General features: G+C 45.2%; 1 protein-coding gene across 7 annotated transcripts in view; it reads left to right on the forward strand.

Annotated features, from left to right (window-relative positions):
• NFATC2 (nuclear factor of activated T cells 2) overlaps positions 1-22,473 on the forward strand; it is a 97,893-nt gene that overhangs the window by 22,587 nt on the left and 52,833 nt on the right. For all 7 annotated transcript variants that reach the window (XM_083801410.1, XM_083801408.1, XM_083801409.1 and 4 more), the window contains exons 4-5: positions 12,753-12,955; positions 14,319-14,491. In XM_083801410.1, the coding sequence (XP_083657536.1) occupies positions 12,753-12,955; positions 14,319-14,491 (376 nt within the window). The remainder of the gene's footprint in view (positions 1-12,752; positions 12,956-14,318; positions 14,492-22,473) is intronic.

Genomic DNA, 22,473 nt, shown 5'->3' on the forward strand with positions numbered 1-22,473 from the left:
AGAGGAGGGGTAGACATGATTGTTTTCTTCCTTCCCAACTCCTTTTCATTGAAGTTGAGGATCAACTGCTTGCATCAAGACTCTGAAAGAGGCTGTCCACTAGGTAGAGGCTGCTTCTGCGTAAAGAGTTTATGGATGTGATGGGGTTTGAGATGGCAATGCAAAAACAAACCTAGCTCAGTCCAAGTTCACCCCGCAGTAGTGCTGCCTGCTCAGAGGAGTACAGTCTCATTCTTTGCATGCTTTTAAAACATCTACTAGGAAGTACATGGATATATTTGTATTCTGCCTGGGACAGGAGACATGAACTAGATAATTCCATGAGATCTCACCCAGCATTATAGGAATTCCCACCTCTTTGAAGAAATCAAAATTTTGGTGTTGTTGGCATTTCTTGCTATCCGGTTTTCAAGAGGAAGCAGGACATGTGGTAGCATTTGAGTAACACTGGATGCTGGCATAGGTGTATTTCTACTGCGCACAGGAAAATGTCACAGTAAGAACCTCTCTGTTTCAGGGAGACAGATGTTCAGTTCTTCAGCAAAGGTTCTCCTGTATTTGAACTGTTTAAGATGGTGTTGAAAAGGAAAGACCTTTTCAGTAGCAAAGACTGGATATGAATGAACTTCACCCCATTGAGCAGAGCGTCTGGTCCCTTAAAAGCCATAAAAGTATTGTTTTAAATATATTTGGAAAGCTTGGTGGTTCTGTTTTTGTCCTATTGCTTTGCATGGAAGCAGACTTTTTTCAAGATGGAAATTAAGTTTCACACAATAGTGTGATATTTCAGGGAGTTCTAAGTGGAGCCCTTTTCCTTTCCCTTTCACTTGCCTTGAAGGAAAGACAAGTTTTAAAGGAAGATGAGCACTTGATTTATGCAAATAATTGTGCACATACTCTGGATCTGTACTTGCTCCGTTAGAAATGGTTGCATTTACATATGTTGCGGTCCACGTGTATAAAAGACAGTCCCATTTCACATAATTGTTTTCCCACATTCTGAAGTACTCAGGGTCCTTGCAGTTGATCAGTGCTGATAAATGTGTGATTTACTGCTGCATATAATTGAGAGCAGTGGTACAGGGCATCAGTTTCAGTTGTGTATCTGCCATGGTCTATAGAGATGCCAAAGTATATTATTTTGTTGAGAATCTGTTTGAGAACTCAGCTAAGTCTTGGGGGTCAGAGAGGTAAATAAGATTTTTTTTTAAAACTCTTTGTTTCTAATTTTTCCCCCAAATGCCTGTGTGTTTTGGACCTGTCTTGCTGTAAACAGTCCCCAGTGTTTTACACAGCTCTTCGGCGCAGTAATTTGTAGTAATTTTCTCAAAGGAGCATGCCTAACTCTGGTATTTTGTTTTTTATTGCCATCTTAGCAAAGCCTTCCCTGATGTATTAACTTCTCTAATTTGTCTTTACAAAAGGCTCAAAGCCTTCTGAATGAAAACAAGCACAGAGGTAATCGGTAACTTATTTGCATCTCTCACTCTCACGCTCTCGCTGCATTAACTCAGTTTTTCATCTACAAACCCGTCATTTTCCACCGCTTGTGTCAGATAACTGAATCGATTCAGCACAGCCAATTTGCAAAGCAGCCGAGCACGCTTGTCTCTCGGGCCCCCATTTTTAAAGGCAGCGCCCTACCCACGGCGCACAGCCTGACCGGAGCAGCCAGCCGGCTGGGGCTGGGGCCTGCTCGGTGTTCGGGGAGAGCGGAGCCTTTGCAGTGAGCAGCCGTGGCGGCCTGTCTGCGAGGCCGGCGCCAGGGGCCGAGTGGTGCTGGGACCGTGCTCCCGCCTCGAAGTCGCATCGCAGCGGTTTGGGCGCTTCCCCAGGAAGTGGCAGCCCCGCGCTTGGGCCCAGCTCCGCTGCAGGGCTCGGCGGCTTCACATGCGCACCCCACGCAGCTTTCTCCTGCCTCCTCTGGAGCCCTCGGCCCCTGTGGGCAGGGGAACAAGCTCCCTGCGACTGCTTCCGCTGCTGCGAAGTCCTGGGGTCGGTGTTGAGTTGAACATGATGGGTTAAGCTGAGCGATGAGGCCGAGAGACAGGAGGAGATCTGTCCTCCAGGTCAGAGCTTCGGGGGCACCTCCTTCCCCCACTTCCTCCTCAGAGCGGGGCGGGGAGAAATCTCAAGTGCTCTGAGACTTCAGCCCCTGCCAATATCCTCAAATCACCCGGGAGTTGTATTTATTTAACAAGAGCCCTGCCAGCACAGATGTCTAGGACACCAGTGAGGTCCTCAGTCTCCTCTGCTCTTGGCACACACGATGTCAGAAGCTGCTGACAGTTCCTCTGACAGAGGTTTAGGAGCAGTGACTTCCAGCATGGCAGCAATGGGCAAAGCGGGCACAAGACGACCCTCAGCTGTGTGGAAATGGATGTCCCCTGTGGGCCTCATTTCAGAGGCCAAGCGGGGGGAGGCAATCCTGGTATGAGCTATCATCCCACTGCCATAATTACATCTCCTTTATGGGCTTGATTGTAATGGTAAAAATAAAATGTGTTACCCAAATGTTGAACTTAGTACAGCATCCAAATATAGAGCAGGTCTACAAAGCACCAGTGCTGGGACAGAGGCAGCGCAGGGCCCCGTCACAGCCGGTGCTGTGCCACGCGTGCTGGGCTCCTCCTTGCTTCTGGTCTTTTAGGCAGGGAAGCTGCAGGGAGGGTACAGAGGGGGGGGACCTAGTCAGCACAGCGCACCCCTCCTCCCCCTGGGTTTTAACTTTTAAAACTGTGGTGCCTTTCACTGCCTCTCTCTCTCTCTTTATTATTATTTTTTATTATTAAAAAGAGGCTGTAATTGTGGAGTTGTTACTGGAACACACGGGAGCTGCTTTGAAATAACAAATGTATGTTCACTTTCCTTTTATATTTGAATTTTGCCGTATGTGTTTTCTTGTGGTTTCCAAGTCAAAGATGACTTTGTTTTCTAGGCTAGGCTTCCCATGGGGCCTTGAGTTGTGAGTGTGTGTGACTTCCAACATTCAACTAATTATTTTGCTTATTAGTGAAACCAGAACCTTTGATGGAAACTCAAAACCAAATCACAGCTTGATATCGTAATTCACACTCTCACAAGCAGGGCTAGATTAGAGATGTGTTCCTGCTGAAATGAAAACTAGCCTGCCCAGATGATTTACCGCTGGGGACATAGGGGTGGTTGGGTTTCTCTTTCTCTGCCCATCCTCCTGTTCAGTGAAGGGGAAGTCAGAGGTCCAGGATGAAGGGGGGTGTTTGCACTTCCGTAAGTGTTTGGCCTCCGCGAGCTGCCCTGGACGTGTGCAGCTAAGCTGGCTCGCGCTGTGCCATGTCTCTGTACTGATCTCGCTGCCTTTACTTCCTTTTTGTAGCGAGTGGGAGCCTTGTGTTGGCTCCTCGCTGCTTTTGGACCTTGCAGGGATTCTGCCCCCAACTTGAGAACAGCGTGTGACAAATTGTCTGCATGCATCATGCCTAATTAACCTGCAGGATTACTGGGCTTGTTTGCACAACTGTGGTGATTGATTGCATGTGCCTTTTGAGCTCTGAGCTGTTGGTTCGTGGGTACATTTACGGTGTTTACATGTGCTATTGCAGGGATCGATGTGCAGTTCTGAAAGTGTAGACCTTGGTTTTAGGAATATCTGAGAAATTCTCTTTAAAGCTACTATACTGTCAAATGCACGGGGAGATGAGTTGGTACCCCTCACACTGTCATGGTAGCGTACTGGTAGCATGGCTGTACCTTCGGATCTGTCTAACTGAGAGTTCGCTGGAAACACTGAGGAAATTAAATTACTAGATAAATCGGAAGTAGCGTAGGAAAACATGATTGAGCCTGAAAGTGGCTTTTGTTAAGATATGGGACTGGACTGAATAATAGGGAATATTAAATATGATATCTAATAAACAAAGATAAGAGGAAGAGCTGGCTCATATGCCTTCTCTACCATTAATGCAAGAGGAGAACTGCTGGACAACAGTAAGGGTAATTAGCTACTGGGAGAATTTACCTGGACTTAAGCTGCATCCTCTGTTGCTTGAAGTTGTTAAACTGGGTCTGCATGCCCCTGTGAAAGGGATGCTGTCCCTCACAAAGAGGTTACGTGCTGAACGAGTGCATCTCGCCCCTAGCAGAGAGCCAGGGAGGATCTCTCCCTTTTACAGTTGGGGTGCAGAGATGCAGGTGACCAGAGAACCACGTACCTCAAGGGAGCAGCTGGATCTTACCATGTGTCTTGTGTTAGAGATGACCGAATGGTTCTCATTGCAACTTTTTGTCTCAGAATGAAAATGGAGCCCAAGTCAAAATACATTGCTTTTGATGGAAAGTAATTTTGGTAGAGGTGAGGGGAAGGCAAGTATACCAGCCAAGTCTGAGGATGATGCCTGTGAGATGCAGGCGGCCTCAGTTATTCCTTGTCCGGATTAGGCAGATCCAAGATTTAGGCTACTCTTTCATGTGTTCTTTAACTGACAGACTGTACATGCAGGAGTCAGTGTGCAGCAAACCAGAGGCTGAATTCGTGGCTGTTTGCCATAAATGTGGACACACACAGCAGTAACGCCTACATAACTCATCCTGTTCAGGCTGCGCTCAAGTATCTGCAGAAGTTGTTCATGCAGAGCAGCTAGCATCCTCTAAATTCACATCTGGGCACTCTGTGCATGGGCTCCACCATGCAGCAAAGCCTCCAGTTTCCCTCTCCTTCTCTCAAGACCCATTCCTATTTAACAGAAAGTGCCTTGCTCTGAGCGAGGACCTGCATATGGGTGTCTGTGTCTCTGGGGAGAGTCATGTCACTGGGCTTATGCCTGCTTGGGGGGAAAGGGGCTGGGCTCCTCCTGGAGCTTCTTGGTGAACATTTTCTAGGGTCTCTCTATTTCTTTCTGAAACAATTGTTGAAACCTTGAGGCTTCCAGCAGATTCCAAGATGCTCTTGCTGCTGCCTCTGTCCCATTTCTCCCCTTATCTTGGTTGCTCTCAAGCTTTGTGCCACCTCTTGGTTGCACAGCGTGCTCTACCTGGGACTGTGTACTCTGCCAGGAAGGGCAAAATAATTGTGGCAGGGGAAGCTGCAGGATTATGTGACAGAAAAACATCTCTGCTTGCTACCTTCATTCTGCTCCAACCTGGTTGAGGCCAGTCCCCACCGAGCCTCCCGCAGCTGGCAAGGAATGACGTGGCTAGCTGGTGGCAGAGCTCTGTGCTGGGAGATGGCAGTGCAATTCTGGTGAAATCAGCAGATTTGCACCCTCTGCTTTGCTTGTGGCAGAGAGTTCTTTCTTGCTCAGGGAAGTTGAAATCTTTTGTCTTGAGTGTGCATGGAAGCTGACTAACTACGCGGATGGTTTTCTTAGTATGAAAAAAATTGTATTTTCACCCAAATATAAAAATCCTACCTTCCCAGTCTCCACATCAGTGAGATGCAGTCAGATGCATAGTGTCTATTTTTTTAAAACTTTAAGCAATGAAAGTCAAAGCACCTTGAAAACAAGCAGCTCTTCATAGACATAGGGAAACTGAGGCACAAAGAGGCAAAAGCTTGCCCATGTTGCAAAGTGTGGTCAGTATCAAAATGATTTGGAACCGAAGCCTGCTTTGACCCTTAAGTGCTTTTTCCTGAGACCTGCCTTCTCTGCCCCAGGCTGCTGTTTTAACCCCTGGTGGAAGCAGAACGCCCAGTTAGGCACTGGGAGCCTGGTTGTCATTTACTGTAAGGAACAGCAGTGTAAATGAGATTCAGTCCTTGGAATTCTGACAAAATTGTCACCAAAATAAGGAATGTTTAAAATCAAATATAATAAAAACTCATCATTTAGCAGAATCAGATGTTCAAAGGATTATCTTCTGAGGCCTTTTTAGACTGCTTCAGTGAGGAGTAAAAAGAACCGAGGCAGGGATTTCCTTCTGGTTTGCGTTCTTTTGCTATGTCTCAAGTACATCAAATTGAACAAAAACATGTGACAAGTTTCAACTTTATTGCTCAATGGCAGCTCGAACGAAAGCAGGCAGGCAAGCCACTACATGTTACAGTGTCTGGATGAGGTCTTTGTGTTAATTACTGACAGCTATTGATATGCCACTCTCCCGAGACAATATAAATTTCCATCTCAGAGTACTGTTGAATAAAGACCCCCCAAAAAATCCTTGAAATTGTTGCAGCCAAAAAGTATTAATGATAGGAATTAATGATCAAATCCAAAACACAAAGTTCCTTCAACCAGGAAACCAACTGAAGAGGCGCCGCAGAAATGCTGTGGCAAGCAGAGGCTACTGAGACAAGCACATCTTCCTCTGCTCTCCTGCGGATTGTCCTAAAATGCTTTCTGGCATGGAAAACAGCATCAGGGCTGATGAAGAGTCTGGGCAGGGGAATAATTTGTGGTGTCAAATCCCTTGAGGCACAGGCTTAGCTCTGCAGTCTGGCTGCTTCAGGAGGAAGGTGGGAGTTGGGAGTGGGGGCTCCTTCCTCCAGCAGCCGGCGCCGAGACCTCATGCTGCTCCTTGTGCGCCGAGGGGCGAGCCTGTAAGTGCTTTCTTATCTTCTCCTATACAGCAGGAAAAGGGAAGCAGTAGGAGGAAGCGATTTCTCACGCGGCTTTGTATTTGCTTCTAATTAAACGTTGCCAGTCGAGCTCTGTTTTCCCACTTTTCACCAACGGCTGATGACCATCTCTCTGAATCACCACGGCGTTATTTTCAAAGCTGACCACACACATGCACACCCCGTTCAGAGGGAAGCTGAAATGACTTCCATGGGGAGATAGCAAGTAATATGCAGCAGTTAATAGACCAAGCCTCTTGTTATGGTGAGGTGCAACAAGCAGGAGAGCTGATTAGTTTCAGGCAAATAAAAACACCATGGCTAGTGAATTCATTCCCCAGTTTTATACTCTCCTTTTGGCAGTAGCTTGTGTTGTCTAGACAGGAAGATGTGCACAATCAGCTTTAAAGATGCAGCTTTATACCCCACAGGGGAAAAAGACCTCAATCCCTGACAAGCAAAGCTCTGCTGGGTTGGATGGGAAACAAATTATTCCATTCTGCTCTCGAAGGCGATCAGAGTCTGTAGCGCACAGACTGCATCGCGCAGGTTCTCAATGGGGCTCTCCGAAGGTGCATTTAAGACTTGCAGATGCTCCTGCTGTTGTCTCACAAAGTCCATCCCTGTTTGAAAGCAGACCAGATACCTAGCTTGCAGATGTGCAACACTGAGCTAGAAATTCTCAAGAAAATTTGGCTCTGAAACCTGTCAATTAAAAAGGGAAGTGCGGAAACTAGCAATAATAGCAGAAAACAAGGTTGTACAGCTGGTGAGGGGTGTTAGCACAATCAGTGCTCATGGTAGAAAGAGGTTGGCAGCCCCTGCAGTGAAGCAGAGCATGGCAGGGATGGGACCTCTGATTTCTTACCGTGCTAATCCCCTGTGGGGCCTGGCAAATCACTGCATCTCTATGCCTTGGCTTCCCCATTTAAGAATACTTCCCCCCCGTCTGCTCTTCCTATCTCTTGCTAATAATGCAGTTCTCTATATACTACATTAATATTTAAATTCAAGTACATATGTCCAAGATTCAAAGATCTAAATTCCAAAGTTCCTAAGTTCCCTCTTTATGTGCATATGTTGTATCTGTTGGTGACCACCTATAGAATCTTAAGGAATTCACCCTTCTTTTTGACTCTGCTGTCAGTTTATCACTCAGTTACCAGAAAACATAGCTAAGCGGTGTTGCAGACTTTGCTTCTGCAATGAGATTTGCTGTTTACACAGTACTGCAAAGGTGAACCAATGTTTTTAAATCCCCACAGCCAGAGATTATGCAAACTGCAGCTGCAGGGTTTGTTTTATCTGAATACTGGAACAGGGATTGATTTAGACTTGATTTTCAAACTTGCTCAGTAAGTGGCTTATGTATTTGGGGCCGGGCTCTCAATTTGTAAGAGGACATGAATTTAGAAATAGTTCAGGAAAAAAAAAAAACATTCTTTCACGTGCCTAATGCGCGTGGTCTCAGTGGTGGTCTTAATGGCTGTGGTTCCCTGTACCATCACAGGAATTGTGTTTGGGTGGGTAACTGGACTGCCCACGCACAGCAGCTAGTGGCATATCTGCTCATGTTTTGCATGCAGAATTGCATATGTGCCATTCTGAAAATGGCAGTTAACTACCCCCTCTCCCAAATTTGACTGTTATTGATCCATGGATGAAGTGTAGAATGAATGAATTTTGTTTATGCAGAGGTGAGCTGATGATTCTGATCATGCCACAAATTTCATGCCACAAATTTCCATTTTGTTTTGAAACCCAATCATAGCAGCAAACCGAGCAAGAAAAGTCTCCTTGTTTTCTGAATGATGTTATTTGTTTATCTGCCAAAGTGCTTTGCATTTCCTCAGGTCACAGACCAGCCCATGTCTGGCTATGTTAATATTATAAGAGTTATGCAAAAGTAAAGTTTAAGAAAAATCTTTCAACTGAAAGAAATAGGATCTTAAAATCCCAAAATAGAGTATGGAAAGGTACACATCATGTCTGGCTTCTCTTTCCCCTTGTGGCAAATGTGACTCAAAGGTGTTGGTTTTTTTCCAGCTCGATCTGTATACAGTTTGGGGGAGTTTTATTGTGAATAGCTCACCTTATAATACACAAAATTATTTCCTTCCAGAGTTCTCTATTCATAAATCTTTCTTGATTCTCACTCTCTCAAAACTGAAATCCAGATGAATTCTTTTTCTTCACTGAAACAAGTGAGAAAGATGGTAAGAAAGCACCTTGGCACAGTGCTGGTCCCCCGCTCTTGTCTCTGGTGAATCTCCCACTTCGCCTGAGTGAGCAGCAAAGCGTTGGGCGCTCCCCTTGGGCAGTTGCAGCTTGCTGCAGTGCGTGCTGGGCTCTCCCTTTCCGAGAGATGAGCAAAAGAGTGGAGTGGGAAACGGAGACGTTACAGGGGCTTGGTTGTTGCTGAGGAAGGAAAAGATGAACATCAGAGTTGTTATTTGAAAATGTCTTAAGTCTTTGCTTCTCTGTAGGGTTCTTTCAGGGTTGCTTTTTCTCCTTCTTTGTGCCACCAAAGGAAGGATCGGCTTTCTGGTTAAGTTGTAAAGTAGCTGCCTAGCGTGGCGGAGGTGAGTGTTTGTGGAGAGTAGCAGTCTCTCCCGGTTCAGTTTTGAGGAAAGGTGTATCTGAAACAAAGCCCTAATGTGTTCTTTCATTCTAGCTCACAATGAATTTCTCTGTATAAAAATGCAGCACAAAATATTAACTCCTTCCTGTCCTCATGAAAAAGGGTTAGCATCACTATTGCCCTGTTACAAATAAACAGAGAGGTTATATGACATGACCAAAGCTATATAGTGAATTATTGGCAAAACTGTGTGTAAAACTCTGACTTTAATGTGCCTGGAGCAGTTCTGTGAGCTGTCCATCTTCAGTCTTTGTTCCTAAGTCATCCTGATGTATTCTTAGCATATGAATGATAGATGGAAATGCTTATGCTAAAAGATCACCTTTACTTATTATCCTTTAAAATGTAAAATATAAACAATTAAGATAAGGACGTACACTTTTAAATTGGGGTGCTTGATGCTTTCTTGTATTTTTCTCGTTGTATTTGCTTTTTATAATGCTATTTTGATTTTATGGTGATGTCATCCCAAAGCATTGTCATAATGTCATAAATTACCAAGTAATTACCTTACTTTCTTCCACTGATCAAGCGATTTATTTAAAGTCTTGTTCTGTGAAGGACCAGAAGTTCTTTTACTTTGTGTTTTGTACCCCCTTGTCCCACAGGTGACACAGATGTTGCCATATGAACAGACAGTCGACTCCTTTCCTTTTTTAACTATGTATACATTTACGCAGACACACAACTATGAACATTCTTATTATTAGAAGACCAGGAATAGTTTTTACCTTGGGAACTCACTCTATACATGAGGAAAAACACCACTTACAATTAGTTTTAAAGTTGGCCAGTTTTAAAACCTGTGTACGTTGCCAGTTCTGTTACAGCTGCTACTGACTGTGCTCACTTGGGGCAAATTTTCTTTTGTAATTTATTACCTGTTTTCTTCCATTCCAGTCTCCCATCAATAACTCTGGGGTTTTGCTCTGCCAGTTTGTAGACAGAACGAGTGCTGTGTTGCTGTCGCTGTAGCCACTGTTCCAGTCCAAAGAGTCCTCTCGTCATCCCAGCTGGATTGACAATTATTCCATCAGGCATGACAATAGCCATGCTTAGTACTTAAAAGCTCCTCCTCTCTTCTCCCTCTCCCCTTGTAAAGACAATATGGCCTTTTCTGATACAATGGCTTTTCACTGAAGGCCAGGAAATCTTGGATTTTGAAACTACTGTGCTTAGGCTGGGTTTCAGTATGGCTCCCAGAGGACCTGGGCTTAGCGGGCCTCCTCATGGGTAAGCAGGGGATAATTTGTACATTCAGGTCTGTTCCCAATAGATCTGTCATTGTGACCTCTGACAGCTTTAGTCCTCTAACTTTTCACCTCACTCGGCACATTTCTGAATCTCCTCATGGCCATCATTCTTGGCAACGCTGCTCCTTCAACACCAAGCCTTGCCCTTGGAGTCCAGCTCTGCTCCTCCGCCGCCTCACTCTAAGAGCCTAGCAGCACATTGGTGCAGACTTGGATCCTTTTTTCCCCTCCTAACAGCCTACTGAAGTACTTGTGTGACTGAGTTATTATAGGTGTATGGTCTGTGGCAGGGACGGGTTCTGTAATTCTTCCATGCACGACCTGTTCTCAAGGCCTGTTGGCTTCAGTGGAGGTATTCATGTGAATGGAGGCTGCACATTTGGGCCCTTGGGTTGCAAGATCTCTGGGGCGTAGACCCTGTCTTCGTGTGCCTTGCAAGTATGTGCTCGATAATAATGATAGCTCAGAAGAGTGAGTGTCGCTTTACATTTGCCATACTGAAGGAAGGCTGCCAGGATTGCATTGATGCTGCATGTGGTCCCCTTGCAGGGGGTGAATTAGTCCTTCTGTGCAGAGATACCTCCTGCTGACTGGTAAAAATTAAAAAAAAATAAAAAATAAAAAAAAAGGTTTGGCCATGAATACCATTAGCTTGATCTTCCTTTTCTGTGATCTTCCAGTACTATTTGCTTTGTATGGCTTCATCAAGGTTTTGTATGTGGACAGAATAATTGAAAACAAATTCAGTGAGTCTCAGACCATAAAGTTCCCTTTCAGCTAGATCATTGGCTATGTGGTAAATAAATGTCTGTTTTTCATTTTTGGTTATGTGAAAAATTCAGAATGGTTTGATTTGTGATTTTGAATGTTAATAGAGAAGAAGATATTTCCTTGTCTCCTGGCCTATGGAGAAATTCTGGCTTTATTGGTTCTCTTGCAGCAAATACTGTTTAGGAGCATGTCATTTGGTACAGAAGAGTCTGTTAATGTCTTTGAACTGTAGAGGTCCCCACCTCTAAGGTCAGCCAAGACCTCCTTGTGTCACAGAGCAAAAAGGCCATCTCTACCTGTACAGATAGTATTTTAATGTAAGGCAAGAAAAGTGGCTGAAGGTGAACCATCCCAAGGGAAGAATGAGTTGCAAGGAGCAGTGACTCAAGCCCACATAAGTGATTTCATGAGAAAAAGAACATATTTCCTATTAAGACTATTTAAGAATCTCGGAGACAGAGAGCTTTGTAGCGTAGAGATGTGGATGTTAAAAGGGAACATCCTCCCTGACAGAAGAGGCAGGTGGGCGGAAAATACAATGCTGTGAGCATTTGAGAAGCTGATGCTGGCGTTTAGGACTGGATTTGGGAAGTTTGGGAAAATACGTTCATAACTGGGTAGAAGATGAGAGGACAAAGAGAAGGGCAGAGCTATGAAGATGAAGGCAGGCATCTTGTGTCAGTTGTGAGGTAAACAGGGAAATGGGACAGCTGTGGAGTTTGGGCCTTACACATGCCAAGGCCGGAGAAAGAGACGTGACAGGGATTGTTAATTTCTGAAATGTTTATACATAGTTTAACATTTCAGTTCTCAAAATCACAGACACAATTGCTAGATACCTCCTGTTAAGGGTTTTTAAAAGTATTTTTTACAGCAGTTGAAGAAGGAATCATAAGCTGTGCAGAGGCAAAGTCATTTTACTGTATGCTAGGCTGGACAGACACCAGGGTTTACAAGTTGAATGTTACACAGGGCCCAGTTCAAAGACCCCTAACTCCAATACCTTTAATAAGGTCTGTAGAAGGTACAATTTATACCTGCAGGAATGTAATCAGGGGACTCTGTTCTTGCTGTGTTTCCTGCTGATGGGAAGCAGGAAGCCCTGCCCAGGGCTGCAGGTGCAGGGGACCACCTCTGCTTTTGCACCTTTGTCCACCTCACAGAGAAAAATCTTTTGAACCTCGTTTAGGATTCAGTCACTGCGAAATGCACAAATGTACTAAAAAATGTGCCTTTTGAGGGTATTTATCAAAACATTTTGGAGACAACCAGCAAATTTCTGGTAATGGAGAGCTTGTCTGGAATTTTTTCCTTCTTGATATATCTAGTACTATAACCATTATTTTCCATTAACTCCTTTCCCTGGTACAATGTACAAGAAAGTACTCTTAAGAGGTTGTCTGTCCCTGAGAGTAGGGAAGAGTCTGTACTACATGTGTAGTTCTATCTGTCTATATCTCCATGTCTGTGTAGATGTCTGTAGATCTGTTTAGTTTCCTGAAATGAGAGCATTGCAACCCCCGTGTGTGATAATAGATTTTTAATGTCTTGCCAGCTTCATGGTTACATGGAGAACAAACCCTTGGGTCTTCAGATCTTCATTGGGACAGCAGACGAACGGATACTTAAACCCCATGCTTTCTATCAAGTCCATCGCATTACAGGAAAAACTGTCACCACCACGAGCTATGAAAAAATCATAGGCAACACCAAAGTTTTAGAGATCCCACTGGAACCCAAAAACAACATGAAAGCAACGTAAGCATTTTTATTTTTATTAGCAAAGTTGTGGCATGTTGAAATTCCTGCTCCTATGGAAAGCAGTCACTTAAATGAATAAAGATGTCTGCTCTGGAAGGACTCCCCTTTCCAAAGCATGAATTTAAGACTCTTTTTACAAAGGTATGAACAGACAGTTACAAGCACCTGGTTAAAGCTGCTCAAAGAGTTACCATGTATGCATTTTTGCTATTTGCCCCAACTGCTTCAGGAACTACACTGTAATTGCCAGTCATATTCAAAGTTAGAATGGCTTGGTATGGCACTAAGGAAAATGAGACACGAATCTCAAGTCCATAAAGTCCATATGCTGCAGGGACACAATGAGAAACAAGGAGCAGTAAGTAGACAGTGCATGAAAAGTGTACATTACATTTTACAACAGTTAACGGAATAGAAAACATCTCTCCTGAACTCAGCCAAGTGCTCTGGCCATGAAATCGCACTCTCCTGTTGTAATAGTTTACCAGAAAAGCAAGTACAGGCACATCTTTAATGTATTATTTCTTCCAGTTTTATGGAGGCAGAGGGATGAAGTGGGCACCAGTCTGAAACTTTGGGCTTGAATGTGTGCCAGGCAGCACGAGAGTGATTGCTCTGCAGAGGGAAGAGCTGTATCTCCATCCTTCAGAGGATACTGACAAACTTGGCAGAGCAACTATGTTTTTAAGCCCCCCTACTTCATCGCAAAATCCACATTCTTTCTTTGTATATCTTTTTTTTTTTTTTTTCCCAAGAATATATACCTCATTTCTCCCTTTCCTTCAGGCTTATCCTTCCCTCTGCACCCAAGGAAATAAATAAAAGCCCACATCTCAAATTTAAGCAGCCAAGTGCTAAATGGAACGTGATTGTCTGTTCCTAACAAGTAACCCTGGAATAATAAAGCCCTGCACATATACAGTGGTGAGGAACAGTGTGGGTGTAGGAAACAGCTCGGGGTGTATCCTCACCAAATGTGATTTTAATTCATATGAAATGTATGCTGTCTTTCAAATTGATATCAAACCAGCTTGGCAGTGCCTGCTAATACTGCACCCTCCGAGGACTATTGCTGAGCTCAGATCCTGTAACTGTTAATTGGTGCTTCTTCTTGCCCGGGCTCTGCTGTAGACAAGTTTGCTAGGCTACATGGGGCTCCTGAGAAGTTAACCAGTGTGTATGTACTGGTTAATGTTAAGTAGCAATGCTGGTTTCAGCAGCCCTCATCCTCTCATTGCCGTTCAGCCCTGTCCTTCTCCTGACATCCTCCCTTTGTGAAGGGCTGTGGTGAATGGGAGCAGAGAAGAATCTTCTTTGCTACCAGGCTGTGCCTGCTCTGAATAGTTTGTATGTTTGGCAGCATCGACTGTGCGGGGATTTTGAAGCTGAGGAACGCGGACATTGAGCTGCGTAAGGGCGAGACAGACATTGGCAGGAAGAACACCCGCGTCCGGCTCGTCTTCCGCGTGCACATCCCCGAGTCCAACGGCAGGATCATCTCTCTGCAAGCAGCATCAAACCCCATTGAATGCTGTAAGTACCTCCTGAGATTTGTAGGCAGCCAGTGTGGGTGTGCATATGGGGCTTATATGCATCCTGCCTGTTTGTGCAGGAGTGTGCACACTGCCTGCCTTCCCGGGAGTGGTCATACTTGTAGTAGCGGCACAACCAGAACTTGTTATCTACAACCTGGTGGTTGGAGGCTTTGAATACAGACATGGGGTGGCAAATGAAATGGAGAACAGGTTGGATTTCAAGGCTTGAGCACATACTGGTTGTTGTTTTTTCTAGATGATGGTGCTGAGGGGTGTGCAGCTCAGGAGGCTGCAGCTGAAGGAGGGAAAGCCCAGGTTATTCTGGTATTCCCCTGAGGGACAGAAGAAAGCTTGCAGTTTTGATTTCTGGGGAGCAAATTTTATAAGTGTGTAAACTGAGAAACCTGCACCTCCCACTCATTTTAACGTACTGGATCCTGAGAAAGAGAGGCCTCCAGCAAGGTGCCCCCAGGGTCGAAGTCATTTCTGGAAGGGCTCCACCCACTGCGCTGGTTTATGTGCATCCTGTGATGCTTTTTGTTGATAAATGGTGCCTTTTCAGTGGTTTGGGGATTTCACAAATACAAAATGAACAGTTTTCCTCTCCCTTTGCTGAATGACTCACCCCTTTAGCAGAACCTATCTTGCCATAAGTTATGTGAAGAAAGTCATTGAAGAGTTTCTCGTGTGTATTTATTGAGATGCAGGCTTTACTTAAATAACAACTACTTATTATAAGAGAGGAGCCAACTTTGGATATAAAATCAAGACAAATTGTGACTAGTGAATTATTGAAAAAAACAGTAGAAGCGAATAAACAAGGCAAGACTAAGGAGAGGATGATGGATATGTATGATCTCTTGGCAATTTTTATGAGAGGATACCAACTCTCAGCATTTTACCATCTGTGTGAAGTCTCTGGGCACTGTGATGGGAAGGGAGAACAGTGGGAGTAGCCACCACCTGTCTCCATAGGAAACAAGATCCTCTATGGGACCAGATGCCTGAAACAATAGCAGCCTCCACCCCAGACATGTCCTTGCTGAAACAAAGGCCTATTTGCTAAAGGAAACATTCAGTAAACTGCAAATATTGTTGATAAGAAGGGAATCACAGTGAAGGATCACCTGGCTTCTCCCTCAATTTCTTTTCCAAGTGAAAGCAGCCCATGTCTGCCTGCAATGGGGACTTACTTGGGTGGGGGAACTCTGGGTGTGACTTTTACATCCACTGTACAGATAACCAGCATGGGTCCAGAGCAGAAGGTAGATGGGCCCTGGGTTTTTTTTGAGCCCACCGATCACCGTTATTCCAGTCTCCTACAGTAAAAGCAAACACTGCTTTCAGGAAGAGTGAGCTAGGCATTTCTAGTACCCACGACAGCACACTGTATTTGTGCCCATCATCAAAGAGTGTTCAAGCAGAAATCCGGTCACGGTTTACAGAATAAGATCACATTTTCCGAATGGTATGTGCACACCTCATTTGCCTGTGCAATGACTGCTATTCGCAACGGCTTGTTTAAGATGTCTAGGCACTTATTCTGAGATGTGTTTGCTTTGATGAGTCCTAGAGGCATAAAAGAAGCCAAGAGTCAGGTTATTAGTTTGTGGCTTATTTATAAGTTTATTATAATTAAATTGAAAATAAGAAAATGTTGGGCTGCTTAGCAGACAACAAAGGACATATGAGAACAGTGCTTTTCTGAACTCACGGAAATAGAGTGTAAAGTAACCTGGAGAAGTAAGCCTCTTCCATTTAGAATGTATGTTACATATTTACAGTGTTTTTGCATTTCACTAGCACTTTCTGATCGCAGCCAGGTTCTAGGAAGAAGGTTAAAAATATTAATTGGTTCAGCCAGCGCTCGTAATGCAGGCTAAATCACACTAGAGGTGATATTCTAAGTTTCTCACAGACAGCACTGAGATAAGCCCAGGAGACTTGATGATGAGCCCTGGTGTAGCAGAAGGGGCACGCTGGGACTTCGAGACGTTTGTCCTTGCATCCCATCCCCCCCTTTCTGTGCTGCTGGGATTCTCTGTTTCATCACTGTTTGCTTTTCATTTTTTTGATGTGGCCACTTGGGAGCCCTTGTCCCTGGAGCCTCTCTCCTGAGATCTCTCCTGTCTGGTAGCTGTTAATAACATCCCACTGGGAAAGCCTCAGTAAGTAGCAGCTTTAAGATAACTGGCCTCACCAGTGGGGTTCCCTCGAGAGCGTTGTTGCTACCAACAGAGCATCTGAGTGCTCTCCTCAGCAGAAGCAGATCCCAGCTAAACACTCCCACTGGTGTCAGCAGATCATTAGCTGCAATGAAGCAAGAACTGCGAAGTATCTGCTTTTCTAGGGGGCGATTTGGTTCCACCTCATCTGTGTCACATTCAGCACTTGACAGGTTTTAGGAGGGGATTTCACAGGTTCAAAGAATCATCCGGAGCAAGTTCCTCCCCAGGCAGCTGTGTGGGAGGACCATGAAGGTGCTATGTTGTTAAATGATAAGTTATGCCTCAAAATGGACCTCATATCCAGACATGCCTGCACATTCAGCAGCTTGCAGCTTTTCTCTCCTTTTGCCTGTTGATTCACTCTGAAGCCACTGAGGAGACAAAGGCATTTGAAAGTCCTCTGATAATTGTAGCAACAGGCTATCACTCAGGTAGGGATAAAAAAAGCCACTGTCTTTGAGGTGTGGTGCTGGAAAGGTGAGAAAAATCTCTTCTCCTGGTTGTTGTCCACGCTGACACCCTGCAATGGCAGCAAGCCCACAGGAGCTAGGTGAGTTGTCCCCATGATCTCAGCCACTGGGTCCGTGCAGCATCATGTAGCATGGCCCCACTCCCTGCCTGTGCATGTCTGCAGGGTTATTCCTGCTGCAGCTGTACATGTCCACATGCACATCCCTGACTGTGCAGATCTGTTTTAGGCATATGGTTAACTCATGAGGGTGAGCTCTTGCCGGGACAGGCAGGGCTTGCTCTGAACCTGGTGCAGAGGCAGGGCAAGAATGCTCCAGCAGCACAGGGTGCAGGTGCTTGCATGTGAGTATCCCCTGGCCACCATCCTGTGCTGCAGTAAAGAGCTGCTGCTCAGGCATAAGCTTCTTGGATCTGAAAACTTGACAGAAATGACCTGAAGTCTGAGTCTAAATGTGAATTCTAATCTCTCAATGTCTTGAAAATATAATTAGAACTAAGCAGTTTTCAATCACAGTTCTTTGGTGCCAAAATACAATATTGTCATCAGCACCGCAGCATGTCTGAAATCTGAGTGGCTATCACAGAACTGCTAACACGCAGCTGCTGTGACACAAGGGATTGAAGGGTTACAGAGTTAACTTGTCCGTTCACATGCAGCCCTAATAAAAAGCCACTCAGTGAATTGCCGCAGAGGGTTTTTGGTATTTGCAGACCTGATCATTATTCTCAAACTATTCAGACAACATCTGCAATATTATTTCTGTTTGTTTCCTTTGATTTGCTGTTCAGTGTGAGCTGAGGCTCATTTCTTGGTGAGTATTGGTGGAGTCATATCTCTACTCCTCAGCTGAAATATCCGTGGAGCAGGAAAGTAGCAGCATTGAAAGGATTTCAGAGTAGCCACATAAGCACCCATGAGGCTGCCTGGTTTACTCCATGCTGCTGGCAACCAAAAATCGCTCTATGCAAATGTCTTTGAGATGTGAATGTAAGATGAGGAGTACCACTCATACTGTGTCATAGTTTTTATTCTAATGGATTGTGCTTAAAGCTTCCCAAAGTGTCTCACAGTTCTTGTTTCATATAATCCATGTTTGCTGAAACTAAACTGAGCTCGTGAATGCATTAAAATGCAAATGATGGCACTTGGCATGAGAGAGAGAAAGGTTCTAAAATCTTGTTCTTATAATAGATATTCCACGGTGGTAAAAACAAAACAAACAAAACTTATTACTAAAGAACAGTGTGTCCATCCGAGGAATTTAAAATAGTTTCTATTATTGACAGTATTTTGTTCCATTAAATTGGGTCAAATATCTAATTTCCCTTTAATCAATTTCCCTGGAAGTTTCCTTTATTTTTCTCTCCTTCTAGTAGATTTTCCCATCGTATTAGACAATCTGAGCCTATGATACTTGACACATTAATAACTACAGAGGAAAGAGCTAGTCATTCAAAAGAATGTTGTCTTGGCAAAGCAGGGAGTGCTTTTCCTCGGCCGTGAGTTGTGCCGGTTGGAATACAACAGCAGGCAAGAAGCAGGTCTTGCAGAAAAAAGCAGAAGCAAATGGTCTATTTGCACCTGAGAGGTGCCCATTGCAATTTTACCCAGAAGCAAGATTATTGTGAGAGTAGCATGGTTTCCAGATGAATTAAACGATTTTTTTCCCCCTTTCATTTCAACTTCAAGACAGCCATGCAGTTTGCCGTAAATACAGCTGACACAAAACCTGGTGCCTTTCCTAAAGTAAAATTTCTCTCTCCTAATTTAAAGTTAATTCTGACATCTTTTGCCACTTTTAACATGCCATTAAAAGATTTTAACCTGGAAAGTCTGTCAGAAGGAAAATACCCTTTTTGCAGTAGTGCTGCTGGTAAAAGCAAGCGACCCAGCTTATTACGCAGACTGTGGATTTCTGAGCATAATTTAAGCTCAGCAGATCTCCTCCACAAGGGATTAAAGGGAAATGCTGTGCATACCCGCAGAGATGATCGACAGAGAAGTGAACCGAGGCCATGGTTTTCCTGTCATTAATCACATGCTGTTTTGGTGAGCTGGCTGCAGTTCATAGAAAGTATCATACTTATCTGACACTGCTGCCATCAGTGCTTGTCACTCCTCCTTCGCAAGGGCATCATAAAATAAATTATGTGCAGAGAAGGAGGTGGAGAAAAGCCCTCTATTTTTGGTGCTTTTTTCTTGGATGGCTCTGTACAAACTGCTGATTAAGTCTTGCTGGCAACAAATTGGAAACTGTTGTCATCCCATATGGGGGTTCTTCTTTTGGTAGCATTTGAATCACATTTGCAAGGTTTCACATCACAAGGGCTGGGAGTTTGCTTTATTTACTTGATTCTCACTTAAGCCTTCAGCTCCCCAACACTCCTACCAGGAGGTAATCCTCCCACCCCTCCAATTACGAGGTTGTACCTCAATGGGGTGCATTGCTGGTGCCTGCCTGCCTGCCAGAGATGTCTCCTCTCCTTGGTCCTCCCCCAGCTCCCACGCTGCAGCTCCCCGGCCTTTGCTTCTGTGCCCACCCTGAGAGCTCAGGGTGCTTCAGCAAGTGATGAATGGGATCAGAGGCTCTCAGGACGTTAACATGTTGGATAGGCACTGGGCACAGGAGCACTGCTCCTATCAATCCTACCGCAGGCAAGCAGTTCACAGTAAATAAACACAGTGTGACAGGAGGAAAGAGATATTTACTTTGGCTCATTAAGGTTTGCACTGAGGTGGAAGAATTAATCCCACAACAAATTATGCTGCTGTTAAGTCTCTGCTATTGCTTCTAGAGTTTGGGATTTACTTATTTATTTATTTATTTAACCGTCAGACAGGCAGCTCTACTTGCCCTTCTCCAATCCAAGAGGAATCAGTCGCTTGAGCCAAGAGCCTCTGGGGGTTTGGAAAGACATGTTAGGGGCAGTGAGTCACGGCTCAAAGGCTTCCAGAAAGCTGGGTGAGCCCAGGACAGGGTGTCCAGAGAGAGACCTGGACATTTGGCCTGGGGGGGACCGCTGTGCTGGGATGCAAGTTCTGACCCCCCCCCCCCCCCTTTTGAATATCCAAGTTTTAGTTTACTTGGCTTGTGAAGGCAGTTAGAGGTAATTAGGGGTAATGCTAGCTTTGTCCTTGCTGCGCTGCAGGTGGTCCTCAGCCCTGCTCCTTGTGACCACCCAGAATAAGATCTCTCCTGAACTGCGCTCAACTATAGAGTCAGTTATAGGGACAACACGTCAATTTAAGCTCTGGATCTGGTGTTGCAGGTGTCAGGTGGCATGGAGAAGCTATTCTTTGGCTTCAACGTACACAGAAGTCTGCATGGAGGCCCTTCAGTCAGTCCGCAGACAAAGATATTGAGAAGCTGTGCTAATACATGGGGGCTATGGAGTATCTGCTCTGCAAGTGACCGTCAGACCCGCTGCTCTGCACAGAGTTCACAAGCCTGTTCCTCCTGAGAGACAGATCATGTAAATTCCCTGATCTGGCCCTTGCTCTTCTTGCACATGCAGGGAGAAAGGTTGCCTAGACGGTTCCTCTCCAGAGGCTGTTAAGATACATTTAGCTTCAGTTAAGACTCCTCATAAAACGAGTCAGCCTTTGGGCAAGACAAGGCAGTGCTTGGAAGCTCTCCAAGCCGGTGGAAGGAAACACGATGCTCAGGCAGAGCTGGAGCTGCTCATCAAGGGGACGCGTGGAGGAGCACTGATGGGGAGCAAGAGGGGCTCTCAGGCAGAATTGTGATTCCCTAAGGGGCACATACAGGTAACACTCCCCTGGGGAGAATTTGGAGCCACAATAGATGTATCCAAGTAGTCAGTTGTCTCAAAATATCCCTTTTTCTTCCTCGAAGCCCAGTAACCTCTGACAAAAAAGGAGTGATTGTAGGTGCTGTGAGCAGGTGGGGAAGCAAGAAACACCACCTCCGAGCCTTGGCACATTTCTTGTGGTCAGCCTGCAGGCTTGTGCATCCCATGTGCATAACTCGGCCCACCAGCCCAGATGTTTAGGCCATCTTAAGCTTCCTCCACCAGCTGGCACAGGGATGGAGACCAAGGGGACAAGCCTCACGGCCTGGCAGCGACATGCAGGCCCCTGGGTGCTGTGGGCAGGGGAGGAGGTGCAGGGGCCACATCCCTCCTGGCTGGGGGTGCCTGGAGGTGGTGCAGTGGCTGGGACAGCAGCTGCCTTTCTCTCTCTCATGTCACTGTGCGCATTGTGTTTCTTGGCACTGTGCATCCATGACATCTTGATTTGCAGACAGTCAAATAAAATAGAAAAATAATGTCCCCTGTTAATAGGTTGACACACTGCTTCAGGCCAAGTGTGAGTATTTCTATAGCATTTGCTTTGCTGCCTTATGTCAGTAACTGTTGCTATTGAAAGTAAACACCCCAACTGGTTAAATCAACAGCGTTTTGTTTATTCAAAGCTCATAAACTCCAGTAGCTGTAGGTCACTTTATGAAGTGCCAACCCCTGGGGGAAGAGAAGGAATAGTGTGAAATTATTGCATGCAGTCCACCCATCGTGAGCCTTAGAGGAAGGGGATTTATTGGCAATTAATATTTCTTGCAGAGAAAAATAAAGTGATCCTATTGAGGCAGCTCCATGCTGAACCTTGAGCCTCCTTTTTAGTGAAAATGGGAAATAGGGGGGTCTCCTTGCAGACCTGGGAGAAAAATAAGATCTTGGAAAATTAAATTTTTTAATTTTTTTACAAAATGGTTTGCAAACCACCCAGTGGGAGAAGAGTGCAGACAAAACATGTAGTGGGAAGCCTGATGCTCAGTAGGTACCTGAATTCCTCCACCTTTAGCCCATTCTTCCCATTAGCATGATGTCTGCACTGTGAAACTCAGCTGGAAGATTTCTAAATGACATTGTTCTGCTGCACATCTAAAGCAGATGTGGGTTTTTACACCTACGGGTATGACTAATTCTGGGCCTGGGTGAAAGCACTTCTGGAGATGCCAGTAGCCTGCTTGTGCTGTAGCTGTGCCTGAATGTAGCTTTGCACCAGCCTGGCTACTGCTGGCCAGCATGGGGCTGCATCAGGGAAACCCCAACGCTCCTCTGCCCACTGCAGGCTTCCAGGCAGTGCTGCTTGGCTGCCCAGCTCAGCTGAGGAGAGCAGCAGGGTTTGGGGTTTCTGAGGAGCATGGATGAACAGGCTCCCCAGTGAACCTGCTGTCCTCCCCAGCTCCCTGGTAGGTTGCAGCATACACAAACACTGCGCTCTATGGAAGTTGGATAGAGACTTGGTTTTCGGCAGTGA

Source organism: Anser anser (genome assembly GCF_964211835.1).
Source record: "Anser anser genome assembly, chromosome: 16".
Taxonomy (NCBI): Eukaryota; Metazoa; Chordata; class Aves; order Anseriformes; family Anatidae; genus Anser; species Anser anser.